Source organism: Culex quinquefasciatus, chromosome 2 (assembly GCF_015732765.1).
Source record: "Culex quinquefasciatus strain JHB chromosome 2, VPISU_Cqui_1.0_pri_paternal, whole genome shotgun sequence".
NCBI lineage: Eukaryota > Metazoa > Arthropoda > Insecta > Diptera > Culicidae > Culex > Culex quinquefasciatus.
This window is the reverse complement of record NC_051862.1, coordinates 26,026,885-26,044,205: the sequence shown is the minus strand read 5'-3', so window position 1 is coordinate 26,044,205 and position 17,321 is coordinate 26,026,885. Positions and strand designations below refer to the sequence as shown.

The 17,321-nt window shown below is 40.1% G+C and overlaps 1 protein-coding gene across 1 annotated transcript in view; it reads left to right on the top strand.

Annotated features, from left to right (window-relative positions):
- LOC6031701 (low-density lipoprotein receptor-related protein 6) overlaps positions 1–11,444 on the top strand; it is a 95,938-nt gene extending 84,494 nt beyond the window's left edge. Inside the window, 6 exon segments of the mRNA XM_038252126.1 lie at positions 1,094–4,038; positions 4,104–4,264; positions 8,626–8,901; positions 8,967–10,014; positions 10,016–10,198; positions 10,200–11,444. Of these exon segments, the coding sequence (XP_038108054.1) occupies positions 1,094–4,038; positions 4,104–4,264; positions 8,626–8,901; positions 8,967–10,014; positions 10,016–10,198; positions 10,200–10,502 (4,916 nt within the window). The 3' untranslated portion in view covers positions 10,503–11,444.
- Positions 11,445–17,321: the final 5,877 nt, after the last annotated feature.

The following is a 17,321-nucleotide window of genomic DNA, read 5'->3' as shown; positions in this document are numbered from 1 at the left end:
TGGGTGTTCCAAATATGTGGGATGACTGTACGATTATCCGAAGTGATTTTTCCAACGCCTTCGGATAATCGAGTCTGCACTGTTTTATATTTTGAAGTGAAGAATTTTTTAATTTCAGCGTTTTTGAATGTAAATTGTTTTGAATTTACGAATACACAAATTTATTTTGTTGAATTTTGGTTTTTTATTTATTTTCATTTTTTTTTTTTTTTTTTCATACAGTTGAACGATTTTTTTCATAATCAGTTTTTTGATTTTATATAAAATTTTCAGATCTTCTTAAAACATTTCCAGGAAAAGTGGAAAAATACCAAATAATTACACCATCCCCAAAAATCTAGAAATTATTATCACCTCGAATCGTGAACGACTGTTTGGAAAAATAACAAGATTCTTCGTTTTATTGAATTTGACAACAAAACATCAACACCTTAAATTTTTGAAAATCACTTACAAAGTGCATTCAACCTTGCCACAAGCTTTTAAAAAACCGAGACGTGCCTAATGATACCTCCAGTTTTGCATAACACATTCTGCAGAGCTAGTCACTTACAGAACACTCCTGTTCCACCGCACAATACCTCCAACACATCCGGCCATACTGCCCTACAGTGGCGAAAGAAGGATGCGCTTTTCACAAGGGTCATTGATGCATCTCGCGCCCAACCAGCAGCAGACTACACTTCTCCCGTTGCTCTCGTTGTTCAGGACGATGTCATTAATATTGCAGGAGAGACCAGACCGTCGGTCAGGAACAATCACCCAGAAAGTCGTTCACCTCGTTTTTCAATCTCAACCTGGATGGGTTCCCCCCCCCCCCCCTCAAGCTAGTCTTTTCTACAGCATAGTTCCGCTCCGTTGCACTTCAAAAAAAGAACGGACTTTAAAAAATTTCAATTACACGCGCCCGCACGCTCGTTGACAAATTTGTCGTTTTCCCAGCTGCCTTCGGCACCCTAATCTCATCAGCAACCTCCCTTTTGGGATATTTAGTCAAGGGGTTGTAATCCCTCTTCAACCCCCTTTAATTACCGGTATTACGTACAAGATCTAATCTGGGATCTCGTTTCTTTCTCTCTCTCTCTCTCCGCAGGTTCCGTCCTCGCTGGCAGCTCGAACCAGCTGCTGTACACGACGTACAACGACATCCGGCTGGCGAACGTCACGATCGCGCAGAACACGACCTGCTCGGTGGAGGTCCTGGTGCGTGACCTGAACGAGGCGTCCGCGATGGACTTTTACTACGACCGGGGGCTGGTGTGCTTCACCGAGCACAACACCGAGACGATCCAGTGCGCCCAGATGCGGCAGGATCAGTCGTCGTCCGTCAACAAGACAGCTGTGATATCCCACGGGCTGGACAAGCCCGAGGGCCTAGCGATAGATTGGTATACCGATAAGCTTTACTGGACCGACGGCGAGACGAACCGGATCGAGGTCGCCACGCTCAACGGGCGGTTCCAGAAGGTGCTGGTCTGGAGCGATCTCGATCAGCCACGTGCCATAGCTCTAGTACCTGCCCGGCAGTTTATGATCTGGACGGACTGGGGCGAGAGTCCCAAGATCGAGCGTGCCAGCATGGACGGCGACCCGCAGTCGCGGACGGTCCTCGTGCACGATCGGATATTCTGGCCAAATGGGTTGGCCGTTGATCTGGAGCATGAACTGATCTACTGGGTCGACGGGAACCTGCACTTTCTGGACGTGATGAATCTGGACGGTAGCAACCGGCGGACGCTCGTCAACAACCTGGAGTACCCGTACAGCCTGACGTTCGCCCCAAACTTCCTGTTCTGGACCGACTGGCAGGACGGAACCCTTCACTACTACAACATTGCCAGCGAGAAACACGAAGAGATCTTCGACAGCCCGGTCGTCCCAATAACCGTCCACGCGTGGGACTCCCGACTCCAACCAGTCTCAGATAACCCCTGCCGACGGAACAACGGTGACTGTTCCCACCTCTGTCTCCTCTCGACCAACATGGCCGGCTACAGCTGCGCCTGTCCCACCGGGGTCAAACTCCTAACCAAAACCCAGTGCGCCGAAGGACCCCAAGACATGCTCTTCGTAGTTCAGCGAACCCAAATCAGCCGGATATCGCTCGACTCCCCGGACTACACCAGCATCCAACTGCAGCTCGGGAAGGTTCGGTACGCGATCGCGATCGACTACGACCCGGTTGACAACTACATCTACTGGTCGGACGAGGGATCGAACGCGATCAAGAAGGTTCGGCCGGACGGGACTGGGATGGTTGAGGTGGTTAATACCGAGATCCTCGGACCGGACGGTCTCGCCGTCGACTGGTTGGCTCGGAATCTTTACTGGACGGACACAGGGACTGATCGTATACAAGTCTGTCGACTTGACGGAACATTTCGACGGGTACTGATCTACGAGAACTTGGAGGAACCACGGGCGATCGCACTTGCGCCAACCCTCGGTTGGATGTTCTGGAGCGATTGGAGTGAAAAGGACCCGAAGATCGAGCGGGCGTCGCTCGACGGTACTGAACGGGTGTTGATCGTGCAGCAGAACCTCGGTTGGCCCAACGGGATCGCGCTGGATGTGGAGGCGCGCAAGATTTACTGGTGTGACGCGAAGCTCGATCGGATCGAGGTCGCCAACATGGACGGATCTGGGAGGAACATCATAATCTCGGACAATTTGCCGCACGCCTTCGGCTTGAGCTTGCTTGGAGACTACCTCTACTGGACGGATTGGCAGCGAAGGTCGATCGATCGAGCGAACAAAATCAACGGGAATGATCGCACCGTGATCGTGGAGGCGTTCCCCGATTTGATGGGACTCAAGGTCGCCAAACTTGGTGAGGTCAAGGGAACAAACCCATGCGCCCGTGGTAACGGAGGATGCTCCCAACTCTGCCTAAATCGACCACGCGACTACGTTTGCCGCTGCCAGATCGACTATGAACTCGATCGAGACAACCGAACCTGCTTCATCCCATCGGCCTTCCTGCTTTTCTCCCGACACGACACCGGTTCCATCGGACGGATCTCGATCGACAGTCACAACCACACGGACTACGCTCCCTTCCGGAGCGTGATCGACGCGCACTACCTGGACGTGGACATCGCAGATCGTCGCATCTACTGGGCGAGCCAGAAGCAGAAGCACATCTCACGGGCCTACATCAACGGGTCAAATGTAGAGAAGATCGTTGAGTCGGGGTTGATTCAACCAGAGGGAATCGCCGTAGATTGGTTGGCGCACAACATCTACTGGACGGACGCGGAAGCTCGACGGATCGAGGTTGCGCGACTTGACGGAAGTAGTCGTCGCATCCTGATCTGGAAGGGTATTGAAGAACCAAGAAACCTCATCCTTGAACCACGCCGTGGACTCATGTACTGGGCCGAGTGGCCTTCGGACTCGATCCGCCGAGCCGTCATGGACGGCTCCGAACTCAAGACCATCATCTCCGGAGCTAACCTCGCCACCGGACTCACCCTGGACCCGGACACCCGCCGTCTCTACTGGGCCTGCCAAAGCTCCCCCACCGCCATCGAATCCGCCGAGTGGGACGGCAACAAGCGGAAGATCCTCGTCACCGCCGACACCGATAACCCCTTCGTCCCGCATGCCGTCACCCTGTACAAGGACTACGTCTACTGGAGCGACTGGAACACGGGCGAAATCGAACGCGCCAACAAGAGTTCCGGCGAAAACCGAACCATCGTCCACACCGGCCTCAAGTACACCAACTCCCTGCTCGCGTTCCACCCGTTACGCCAGTCCGGCTCGAACCAGTGTCGCACCAACAACGGCGGCTGTTCCCATCTCTGTCTGGCGCTAGGTCAGCGCAAAATGACCTGCGCCTGCCCGACGCACTACACGCTGAACGCGAACCGAGTGTCGTGCAGCCCACCGAAGAACTACATCATCTTCAGCCAGCGCAACTCGTTCGGGCGGTTTATGCCGAACACGACGGACTCGCCGGACGTGCCGCTGCCGGTCACCGGGAAGAACATCCGTGCCGTGGAGTACGACGTGCTGACGCGGTTTGTGTATTGGGTGAGTTGGCGTGATCATCTTGAAATCTTGAAATTTAGAAGACTAATTTAACATTTCTGTTGCAGATCGACGGGCGTGGACCGATCATCCGGCGGGCGTTCGACAACGGAACCAGCGCGAAGGTGTTTATCGATCCAGCCTCGTCGCCGTTCGATATGGTGATCGATCCGATCGGGCGGTTGCTGTTCTGGAGCTGCTCGCACACCAACACCATCAACATAACGACGTAAGTAAAAAATTATCAATTGGGCCTAAAATTAAAGCATAAATTTGTGATATTATTTTTCACAACTATAAAGCATATTTGTGTGAGAACAAAGGGTCATTGTACGACCGCAAAGGAGTTAAAATGTTTTTTTTTTTTTTCAAATCAATTTTAAAAAAATAACTTGGCGGCCCTCTTGACAGAAAAGGTCCTACTTGACAGCTCGTTCCAAGGGGACCATAGTTGATCCATCCAGAAAATGTTGCACTGTATTTTTTTTTTTTTGCATTAGAATGAAAAAAAGTGATCAGAAATGGTTTTAATCATGTTTTTACCGTTGTGCATAAAAATTGACAAAGGTTTGAACCCTATTGCGTCACATTTAAAGGTCTTCTGGTATGTTCGGCAAGTCGAAATGGCGCTAGTTTTGTTGAGATTCGATCCGAATTTTTATAAGCAATTACTGATAAAATTATTTTAAGCTGTCAACAGTGACACTAAAAAATACATTGTAATTCTCTTAAATTCCGCATTTTTTAAAGATTTTTATTCATTTATTTATTTATTATTATTTTTTCAAATGAAACTATGTCCATGCCTTTCTATGACAAAAGAAGCCATTTTGCATCAAAAGTTTTTCAATGAGAGGCTCAAAAAGCATGTAAAATTTCGAAATGAAGTATTTTGATAAAGGATTTTCTGATCGATTTCTTGTCTGCGGCAAAATTGTAGGTATGGATATGAACTACACTGAAAAAAATGATACACGATAAAAAAATGTGGTGATTTTTTATTTAACCCTTTGTCACAAAAACTTGATTTGGAGGACATTAAATGCCAACTTTTCCCAAATTTCCAGGTTGTTCAGAAATATTGAATATTTGGCCCTTTTGAAATGTTAGTCTTGATTTTAAATTTTAAAAATATTGTTTTCGAAAAGATCGGAAAATTTCACGAATGTTTCATGATTTAACATTGTAAATCGGACCATTAGTTGCCGAGATATCGACGTTAGAAAATGGTGGGTGTTTGGGTTTGGAAAATATCAATTTTCATGTTCTTAAACCTTTGCATGGCAATATCTCAGCAACTAAGGGTCGTATCAACAAAGTTCAAAAAAGCGAAATATAGAGAATTTTCTCAGCCTTTCAAAAATATTTTTGAAAAGTGGACACAAAATTCACTTAAGTATTTACTTTTCGATTGCCAATTTGATTTTACATCGAAAAATAATGTTGAAAATTGTTGCGATCAATATTTCGATTTTTTGAAAAAAATCAGTATTGATTAGAAAATTCATAACTCGTTCAAAGATTTTATGCACAACCTGGATATTTCTGAAAAGTTGGCAGAGGAAAAGGTAGAGGACATCAACTCTAAAACATATAAAAAATGAAAAAATAAAAAAAGTGTTTTTTTTTTGCAGATCAAGTATTAGTGACAAAAAGTTAAATAAAAAATCACCAAAAAAATTTTTACCGCGTATCATTTTTTTCAGTGTAGTCCAAATCGATCGAAAAATTCCTTCAAAAGATACATATTTCTGAATTTTCATACATCGTTTTGTATGGACAGTTGCCAAATGTGTATGGAAAATTATATGGAAACACTAATGATGCAAAATGGCTTCTTTGGAAATCCCGAAGGCAACAAAAAAGTTTCAGTCGGATTAAAAAATACAAAAATTTAAATTCTAAAAAAACGATTTCGTAGAGAATTGCTCATGTTTTAAAAGGAAATAAAAAAACATATCTTAGGCGCTAGAAATTGGATTGTTGAAAACCGTGTTCTTTGTTTTTTTCCGATTTTTTTTAGTACAGTAGTTGTTCGGTAACTGGGCTGCTTTTTAACTGGGCGCTCGATAACTGGGCCGTAGCCCAGTTAAAAAGCAGACAAACGTCAAAAAACCAAAACAAACCGAAATGCCCGAGGGGTTAATGGATGCAAAAATCATGATCAATAAATAAAAAAACATTTTTCAAATTTATATTCAATTTCAAGTCACAATTTCAGAAATATGAAAAGTAAGCTTTGCAAATGAATTTGATTAAGTTTTATTTTTATATTTCACCAGGAAAATATTATGAATTGGTTGTCCCCTCGTTATTTTTCGTTCAGCCCAGTTAGCGAGCAGCATTCGGTGACTGGGCTACGTTCTCAGCCCAGTTACCGAACAATCACTGTATATGATTTTTGCATTTTGCATTGATTTTTGGTGTAAGTCAGCGATTCTCAACTTATTTCTAGACTGGTACCCTCTGCCGTGTAAATCAAGTAGGCCCGGTACCCCCGTTGAGTATCGCTGGTGTAAGCAATTTTTTTTGGAAAATATGATTTTGCAAAAAAAATATTATCAAACAAATTTTCAATTTTTTTTTTTGTTTTTTTAATCTACAGTTTTATACAATTTAAAAATATTTTATAATGGGAAAGCACCCGTTGCAAAACATATTTTTTGGAAAACCTGACATGTTTGAACAATTTTCCTTTTTGGACTTAATTTTTTTTATATAATTCAATTATTTTTCTTAACGCTTTCCTTTTAAAATCGCGATAACTCGGAAATTATTAGTTCGATTTTTAATGTTTTGTGAAATTTTTAATTGAAACTAATTTCGAAATTTCATAATCAAGAATACATTTTTGAAAGGGCAAACACATCAGTAATTTTGAAACTTTCAGATGTTGGGCTGAATTAAAAAAAATAATCCGTAATTATTTGCTAAAAATTCAAATTTTTATTTTAAAACATGAAAAACAGTTTTAAACTGTTAAGAACAAATAGAACGTTAATTTATACATTTTTAATCTTTTTAGATTTTTTTTGATGTTGAGGCTCAGAAAAAAATACGAAAAACTTAACGCAAACATATACATATTTTCATAGATTCATTGATATTTTGCAAAATTGTGCCAGTAGCATAACTGTTATAATGTGAGTAATTTGTGATCTACTATTTTTTTAGAAATTGGCTTGAAACTTTAAAATTTTCAAAACAATATTAAAATTTTCTTTCTTAAGAATTGTCAAATGATTTTGAATTATTTGTAATTTAACAAAATACTCTCATTTGGCTTATAAAAATGGAAGAGAATTATTTTTTTTCTGATATTTCGATGCCTCTGTGCTATCTTGTACTAAGCTTGCTGGTTTTCCTATCTAGTTAGCATAAGAGAGCACAGAGGCATCGATTTGTTTAAATTGTAAAACAACTCGAATTTTCATAATTTTTAATGTGTTTCTATTAGTTTCAAAATATTATATAAAAAAAATCAAAATACCGTACTTTTGCTGAAATAATCTTTTTTGCATTTCCGTCGTGAAACTACTTACTTTTCCTGTCATTCTTGAACGACGAAATAGTCTACTTTTCTGTACCAAAAATAACAGAATCGAATAGCAACACTTTTCAAAATAAATGCTGAAAAGTTCTACTTTTCAGCACTCAAATGGGTGCTGAAAAGTTGAACTTTTCAGCACTTGTTTCGAAATGTAACACTTTTCAAAATTTTTTTGATTTAAACGATTTATTGACAAAATACATGAAAATTTGACATAAAATTTCACTCAGTGTGTGTTTTTTGGAATCGCAAAAAATGTTGAATGGAACTCGTTGCAAAACTTGATTTTTTCAGCACTCTTCGTATTTATCCAACTCGGTAAACCTCGTTGGATACTCGTGCTGAAAAAATCCTCTTTTTGCAACTTGTTGCATAAACTACTATCACAACACTCTAGTTTTTTTTTTTTTGTTTTTGTGTAAAATACTATTTTTTACAAATAAATTCGCCATTTGGATGTCAAACGACGCGAATTATTCACACTTTTATAAAAATAAAATACCGTCTTTTTAAAGATTATATTAGTATTATTTTTTTATGTAGGTGTAAATTGATACGAGATTTGAAATATTTTTTTACAACAATTGAGATTTTTTATTTTTTAAAGAAATTGTTTTGCAAAAAAAAAATACAGAAAAAAAAACTTGTACAACTTATTGTTAACCATTCAAAATACATTGTATCAAATTTATTTTTTGTATTTCTATTATCGAGGGTGACTTTTGAACTTTAAGCAAATTTAAGGTTTTGGGACCACAGAAAAAGACAAAATACTTTAGGAAAAAAATGGCATAAACTCATTGATATTTTGCAAGTTCTCGATAGTTACCATAACTGTAATGAAGTACAAAGGTTTTTTTTTTGATAGTTTCTGCTCATTTTTTTAATGGGCTTAAAATTTTAAATTTGTTTCTATTAAATATATTTTTAGCGATTTTTTAGTTATTAGAAGGGTAAAACTCGCCGATGTGCCACCCGAGCTACAACGTCACAGCAACGATTTGATTTTTTACTAATTATTCTACTTCCTTCTCCAACAGTCTCGACGGTGAAATCGAGCGCATCGGCAACGTGGACATTGGCCCGTCGGAGAAACCCCGCAGCCTGGCGCTACACCCTTCCAAACGGCTGCTCTTCTGGACCGACGTCGGCACCGCCCAGTCCATCATCCGTGCCAAGCTGGACGGCTCCCAGCGGCGCGAACTCGTTTCGAAGCTGGAGGGCATTACGGCGCTTGCGTTGGATCCCCAGCTGAATCGATTGTTTTACGCGCACGGGAAGCGCATCGACATGGTTGATATCGAGGGACGGGAAATGTAAGATTGATGAGTAGGAGGTTACTTTTGGGATTTTTGATCTGACGGCGATTATTTTCTTGCAGAAAAACCTTGGTAGCGGAACATATCAGCTTGGTGTCGTCGATCGCTGCGTTGAACGGGTACATTTACTGGTTGGACGAGCGGCCTGGGATGGAGCGGATTTCGGTGCTGGGTGAGAATCGCCGCACGGAGATTCAGAAGATTCCGCATATTACCGATATTGTGGCGGTTTGGACGCCGGAGGGTCGAGCGTTGCGGAATCACACGTGCTCGACGCGGGCAAAGTGTACGCACATCTGTATTGGATCGCCGGAGGACGCCAAGAGTGATGATATGTGCGCGTGTCCGCAGGGGTTGATGCTGATGAAGGATAGGAGGAGTTGTGGCGCGTTGCCGGTTTGTGGTCCGGATCATTTTACGTGTGCGGCGACGTTTGCTAGTAGTGGGTTGGACGGGGATAATAATAAGGACTGTATTCCGGTGTCGTGGAGATGTGACGGGCAGAAGGATTGTCCGGATCGGTCGGATGAGATGGACTGTCCGGCGTGTCGGGCTGATCAGTTCAAGTGTCAGTCTGGGGAGTGTATCGACAAGCACTTGGTTTGTGACGGGACGACGCAGTGCTTGGATGGTTACGATGAGGCGGTGTGTTGTAAGAATCCGGAGGATTTCCAGTGCCCGACGAGTAAGGTTTGCATCTCTTACCACAATGTTTGTGACGGGGATGAACACTGTGCGAACGGGGAGGACGAAGCGCCGGAGATCTGCGCGGAGTACAACAATAGACGGATGGCGCCGAGTGGAAGCAAGATCACGATGTTGATCGTGGTGGTGATCGCGGTAGCGGTCGTGTTCATCGTGGTGTATTTGCTGCAGACCTGCAGGTCTAGGTTTGGCGCTGGGTCTTCTGAACCCAAGGAAGATCAGGCAGCTGCTCCGCTATCTCCTGGAGGTATTCACAAGAACATCCGTGTGTCGAAGCTGAGTTCGGTAGCGGACGCCGTACGGATGTCCACCCTGAACAGTCGAAACAGTACCAATAGCTACGATCGGAACCACATCACCGGCGCGTCCAGTTCAACCACCAACGGCAGTAGCCTGATCGGCTACCCCCCTGAACCCACCTCCCTCTCCGGCCACGATCGCCGGTTCCGCGCGCTACTCCTCCAACTACCACCCCTACAAACACTACAAGATCATCAACCAACCACCACCCCCAACGCCCTGCTCAACGGACGCCTGCGACGAGAGCGACTCGAACTACACGAGCAAAAGCGCGCGCAGCCGGGGACGGCCGGATCATCAACGGCGGCGGCGGCGGCGGAACCAGCAGCAGCAGTGGCCGCGGCGGCATCAAGTACCACCACAGCCACCATCACCACGTGAACAACAACAGCAGCGACCGGTACGACTCGGAACCGTACCCGCCGCCGCCAACGCCACGCTCGCACTACCACCACAGCGACGTGGGCGGAATGCGCGAGGAGCACTACAACATCAGCTGTCCACCGTCGCCGAGTTCGCGCAGCTCGACGTACTTTTCGCCGCTGCCTCCGCCGCCCTCGCCCGTTCCGTCGCCATCCCGGGGGTACTCGTAACTTCCTGGGGGGATAGCGTTATTTTAAAATTGTAAATATTTATTTCGCCAAATGGTTAGTTAGAATAAAGAACGTCCTGTCTTCCCAGAACAACCCAACAAGTCTTGCAAAATTATGAGACGAGAAAAAAAGTGCCTAAAATCGAAACTTGAAGCCCAGCTTGTGCCGCGAGCTTCCCCACTAGCTTTAAAAACAAATATTTCACGGTAGATTTTATATATATTTGAAGAAAAAAAATCATTGTTGGTTACCTTCTACAAACTTCATACTTGTAAAAAGAAGCAAAAAACATGAGTGCGAGATTTCATGGCAATTTGTTGCATTTTTCCCCTACCTTATAGAATATAACACAAAAAAACAAATCTACTTCTTAAAGCGCAACTCGCGAAGCAATACCCACTGAAGAGCACATTTCTGCCGAGAGCGCGCGCGCCCTGCAATCAATCCCACCACATTTCACAAAAAAAAAATATTGTTAGTAGAGCAAGTAAGATAAAAACAAAGCAACCCTCGCAGCTAAACAGAATTGATTTCTTCATCCCCAACCAACCAAACTTCAAATCAAATCGCGTCGCGTCGCGGCGTCGTCGGACGGGAAATGTGCTCCAAAAGACTGATGACTGACTTAAGAAGTGTATAAAAACAAGCAAAAAATTACTGTATAGTGTGCAGATAAGGTTTAGAAATGAACCGCGGTTTGTTAGTTTAGTGAAGGAGTAAATTTAGTTTAAAAACGAAACAAATCTGTGAGTCGACCCCCCATTTTGTGGGGGTTGGACGCACAGTTGTTTCCCCGAAATGGATGCCTCTTCTCAAGCGAGCTTATAAAAAAAGAGTATGGTTAGCAATGAAATGAAAGCAATGTATGAATTGTAAAAGAAAAAACTTTATAGGGGTTTTTTTTTAATTGTTGTACAAAAATATACAAAATTGAAGCAAAAATAGCTGGTTTTTGTTTGTATTCCAAAACAGTCCGAAATGTAATTCTGAATTATTCAGAAATGTTATCTTGTTTATGTCTACTTTCAATCTAATGCCCGTTGACCGGCAGTGAAATTTTGGGAAAGTATAGTTTGCATCAGACTTGAAATATGCTGAAAGAACTATTTTTTTCTAATTTCAAAAGGCAAACAGGCATTGGCACGTAGTGAATGTTCAATACAAGTTTGTTAAATGTGGCAAATGTTAATGTTAATGTTTCAGTTTGTTTAGATTCCATCCAGCCGAACATCATCTTCCTTGGATCGACTAAAGAAGCCAAGTCGAGACCAAGCAGAGCAGCTAAATTTCTCCTCTAAAATTCTAAAAATTTTAAATTTTTCTTAACTTTCTAAAACACTAAATAATTAAATTTTCAGGTTTTAAAATTCAACAATTTTATAATTTTTAAATTGTAAATTTTATAAAATATTGAAGTATAAATTAAAATTCTTCAATTCTTAAGGAGCCATTAGACTACCGCAAACAAACTCGCTCTTTTTAGTTTTTTTTTTGCTTAACTCGCAAACAAACAAAGCATGCAAAATGTCAAAAAGTGCGAGTTTGTTTGTTTGTTTGCCGTAGTGTAATAGCTCTTTTAGATACTAAAACTAGAGCAACATTTGAAAGAGGCGATGAGCCATTCTCTACGAAATCGGCCGATTTCGACCATTTATATTTTTTGTATTTTTTTTTATTTGGCTCAAACTTTGTGAGGACCTTCTCTATGACCAAAGAAGCTATTTTGTGTCATTGGTTCTCCCATTCAAGTCTCCATACAATTTTGGCAGCTCTCCATACAAAAATGGTACATAACTATTCAGACAGCTGTAACTTTTGAGAAAATTTTCTGATCAACTGAGGACTATTGAGAAAAAAATAGGTACACGGAAAAAAATCTAGGCAATTTTTTAGTTATAAATTTAGGCTGGTACAAATATTTTTAAAAGTTTTTGTCACCCCCCCCCCCCCCCTTCAAAATTGGCCCGAAAAATCAGGGGGCAAAAAAATATTTTTACAATAAACTTCAAAATTTCAATGAAAATTCAAGTGCAACCAGCTGAAATCAAATTAAAATACAATTTCCTGCGTTTAAAATCATTTTTAGTATGTTTGGGTTTATTAAAAAATCTTAAGGTTTTTCGAAAATTTTCGATGCAAAATCTTTTTTTTCGATAAATTTTTTATTTTGTCAGATCTTAGATTTTTTGAAAACTAATGATTGCAAAACAACTGATCTAGTGTAAAATGCATTTTAAAACACTTTTTTCATTTAAATGTGAAGACTATGGCTTGTTATTTAAATTTTTATATTTTTTTATTTTTTTGCCCCCCCCCCCCCTTGACCTAAGATCTGATCTTAGAAAAAACTTTTTTAAATATTTGCATCGGCCTTAACAAAAACTTGATTGCCCAAAATTTGTATTTTTCAATATTCAAGTTTTTTTTTATATGATTCAGGGGACTAAAAACCGCAACTTTTAAGCCATAAAGAAGTGAAGTCAAAAGTTTTACCGCCGAGTGAAAAAATAGTGATTTTTGAAAAGAAAAATCTCAAATTTATACATAAAATTTTGTTGTCCTCATTTTTATGTATGTTTGAATTTGCAAATGAAAAGTACTTTACTTTGTTTATATAAGTGTCTCGTTTTCAAGATACAGTCCAGACTCGATTATCCGAAATTTCGAAGTTCGCTTATCCGCAGATTTATATGGAACTTCGGATAATCGAATCACGAACAAAACATTAATATTTTTCGTTTTTTTTCCTTTTTCTTGTTTTTAACATCATATTCGAGTTTTGTGACTTCATTTTAGTCAAATTTGAATAGTTGATTGTCAATTGAATATTTTTTTTTCTTCAATATTTCGTCACCGCCATCTTGGAATTAAAAATCAAAAATCACTTTAACGTTGTTTAGGGGTTAAGCTCGACAATCAGAAATGAAGCAACAAAAAACAAACAGTGTGTGAAACTTTTCTTAAATTTGTAATTTTTAAAATTTTAAAATACTTAAAAAACTAAAATTTTAAAATTGTCGATTTCTAAAAATATAATAAAAATTTAAAAATTTAAATAACAAGCAATAGTCACAACATTTGGATGCAAAAAGTGTTTAAAAATGCATTTTACACTAGTTCAGTTGTTTTGCAGTCATTAGTTTTTTTTAAAAAATGTAAGATTTGCGAAAACAAAAATAACAAAAATTTTAGCGAGAAAAAACTTTTTGCAATATTTACTAAACATCGAAAATTTTCAAAAATTCTGAAGATTTTTAATCAGCTCAAATATGCCAAAAATGATTCTAAACGCAGAGGAATGCATTTTATATTGATTTCAGCTGATTGCATTTGAATTCCCATTCGAATTTTGAAGCTTAAAAAAATTTGCCTCCTGATTTTTTCGCAATTCAATTCGCAATTCGCAATTTTCAGTGTAAGAACGGGCCTTGACCGATCTTATGCACTAGGTTCCCGACGAACACGCACTGCCCTTACACCTACATCTCACCCTTGCTCTGAGTCAGTACGAGCAACACGCTAGAACACGCTTTGAGTGTTCGTGCCAGGCATGCACACCTTCTTTTCCGGTTACGCATTTTAACTCGGCCGGGGGTGGTACATTACGTAGGGTTTGATGTAAGTATAAGCGCCTAATCATTTATAGTGTGCCTATCAACTTTCATTAAAGCAAAAACTTTTATATTTTTAGTTTGAATTCAAAAACTAATTGTTATTTACTGTGTATTGTTTTCTCCTGAAATATTCCCTGTTGTTGAGTCGTGTTTATCTGTTGCTATTTCTTTTGTCGCGGTGTTTTGTTACAATATGTTGGTCCTAAGCATTTTATAAAAGTTTTTCAAAAGTACAATAGTAATATTTGTGTTAATCCTCTAATCTTTCTATAAATTGAGTAAGGGCTCAAACCTCACTTGTTTAAGAAAAAGGTGAAGTTTCAAAACAATGGACAGTGAAGGAAATATACTATGTAAAGAATCAATAGTAAAAGAAAGATAGTAATTTATGAAGTAGATAAAGAAATTAACAATAGTTAATAAATAGAGGTAACAAACAAGCTTAAATTGTATTGAGGGCAATTTAAAGGGAAGATGAGAAATTATTCAAATAGATAAATAAAGAAAAGGCACATGATAAACAAAATTAACATCGCTGCCAAATTAAGGGAAAGCAGACAGTCTGTTACAGCAGCATCAGTTGGTAAAATAGAGTGGAAAAGCGTTGAGAAATAAGAGAATCAAATAAGTAAAATCGAAATCAAATGAAGGATAGTAAACAGAAGTCGTATTAGAAAATCAGTGAAACAAAATAAGCAGAAGATAGATGGTAGCTGGAAATGGAAAAGAGAGAAACCCCGTTCTGCGACGTTCAGGTACATCCACATCAGTTGACTCAACATACTGCGAATCAAAACAATACCGTCTACAATCACAAATTACTTCCCTTTCCCACATTGACGCGCCCCTTTCTTCTAGCCGTCTCGACTCTGACCCTCGCTGGTCAAAGGTTTACGAGTCGTTTCCACAGGCCACCAGCTAGGTTACACCTTGTCATCATGATGACTAAACCAAGCCAACGTGGAGGTAAGAAAATAGGACACTTGCAAGGAACCAGAGCCATGCTGTTTTGTCCAAACAGCACTACGGATGTAGTTGGGCTCCTTCCGGGATGTTCCTCGCCTAGGTGTGTCAACCGACGAGTATCATCAGTATCATGCACCCTTGGCCTGCAAATTTGCCTCCTGATTTTTTGACATAAAATTTGTACCAGCCTAATAATTTTTATTTTATACTTTTTCTATTTTTTTTTTTAATTTGATATTTTTTGACTATAAAATTTTAAAATTCAAGAATCTTAGATCTTTTTAGTTTTAGATTATAAAATATTTGAATTTTTAATTTCTAGAATGCTTTATAATATAAGTTTATATTTATTAATTTGAGTTGCTCAATTTTGAGGGAGCGGCCGTGGCTGACTGGTTACGGTGTTCGCTTTGTAAGCGAATGGTTCTGGGTTCGATGCCCATCTGCTCCCAACGAGAAAGTTAAGAACATAGAAAATTGAAATGGTGAATATGAACGAAAAATCAAAGTCGCTCGAGGCGGGGCTCGATCCCCCGTCCTTTGGATTGGTAAGCAAAAATGCTAACCACTAGGCCATGACGACTTGGTGAGCTTGGATTGGAATTAGAAATACTGTTTCAGAGAGCGAGTTGTGGCGCTATAACCACGGCAAATAGTGTCCAGGGCATTCGTGGAAATACAATGGCCCATCCCAGAGGGTCCCGGAATACCAAACCTTCTTAGCATGGTGCTCTCAACGAATACAACCAAAATCTCGGAGAGTATGGTGGTGTGTCTCCACGCTTCTTCCTCCCCTGTCGATTCAGAATTGTGTTGTTGTTCGAACACTCAGTGCTCAAACTCAACCCAATTACGAGTCATCTCTGCGATACGGCTTTACGCAGTAGGCCTGGCCGCTTTAACGCTTGTGATGTTTTAATGCATTTCAATGCAATGGCGCACTACAAATGCTAATAAATGACAAGAAGAGTGCTAGGCGTCATCTAACCTAAGGCACTCTCCAGGATCCCTTCGAAAGATTGGCTGCGCTAGGGTCTGATTAGATTAGATTAGATTAATTTGAGTTGCTCAATTTGTTTTCTAGCTGTGAAATTCAACCATAAGCTATGATGTCACAAAAACAGAGTAACAAAAATATAGACGATATCACTGCCGTTCTACGCATAACAGGGTGATCACTCAAATTCCATTTTCAAATTCCCGACTTTTTTCCAGACTTTTCCAGAATGCTCAAATAATAGGCATTTGTTATCTAAATAATGATTTCAAACAAAAAACTTTCTATAAAAAAGTCAATATTAACTACCGAAAAAAAATTCTCAATGAATTTAAAAAAATCCAAATATAGGCCTTTTTTGTAATTACAGAAATTAAACAACAAATAAAAAACTTCAAAAATTGAATTTCATTATTATGATTCAGAGTAGAAACACAAACAATTAGTCTTTGAAAAAATAATCGAAAGCTCAACAATACTTAAAACTTCCATGTTATTTTTTAAATTGGCAAACGTATAGTTTTTGATACTTCGTTTCAACTGTTTCAACTCGATCCTATTTTTTTAAAACTTCATCATCATTTTAAATCAAAGAATGATTCAAACATAATTGCTGTTTTTATTCATTTAAAGGATTTAGAAAAATGTCAATTAATTCATAACAAAATGTTTTTTCCACTCTTCGACCCTCCCTCAACAACCGCCGCATAGGGTCGTCAACGCCCAAGCCACTAGTTCCACTACTCGCCAACAGGCCCTCCCGCGACGGTGGCGCCACCCCGCTCCATTGCCGTTCAAGAGCCAAACGACATGCGACACCTAGTGTTGAGTAGCAGAACAGAGCGAAGAATGTCGATTGAAATTTCCGCCCTTTGAGGTTATGTATGCGAATTCTGATTTGTTAAATTCCAGCGTTGAAAACAACTTTTGAGCAAAAATTCGAGCTGATACTTTGTTAACTTTTGATGCTCTATCATTTTAAACAATATTATTTTTTCAAAATATTTTTTTTTCAAAATTTTTTTATTGCTTTAATTTATAGAGTGCAAAGAGTTAACAATCGTACTACTTGAATTTTTTCTCAAAAGTTGTTCTATGAGCTGTAAATTCAATTTTAAGTTTGCATTCCTATGTAACCGAACAGCGAAAATTTGAATCGTCATTCTTCGATGCTTTGCGCCATCTGTCGGAATGTTTGAGCTTTTGATCGCGAATATCCCATTTTCTGACAGCTCAGGTGGT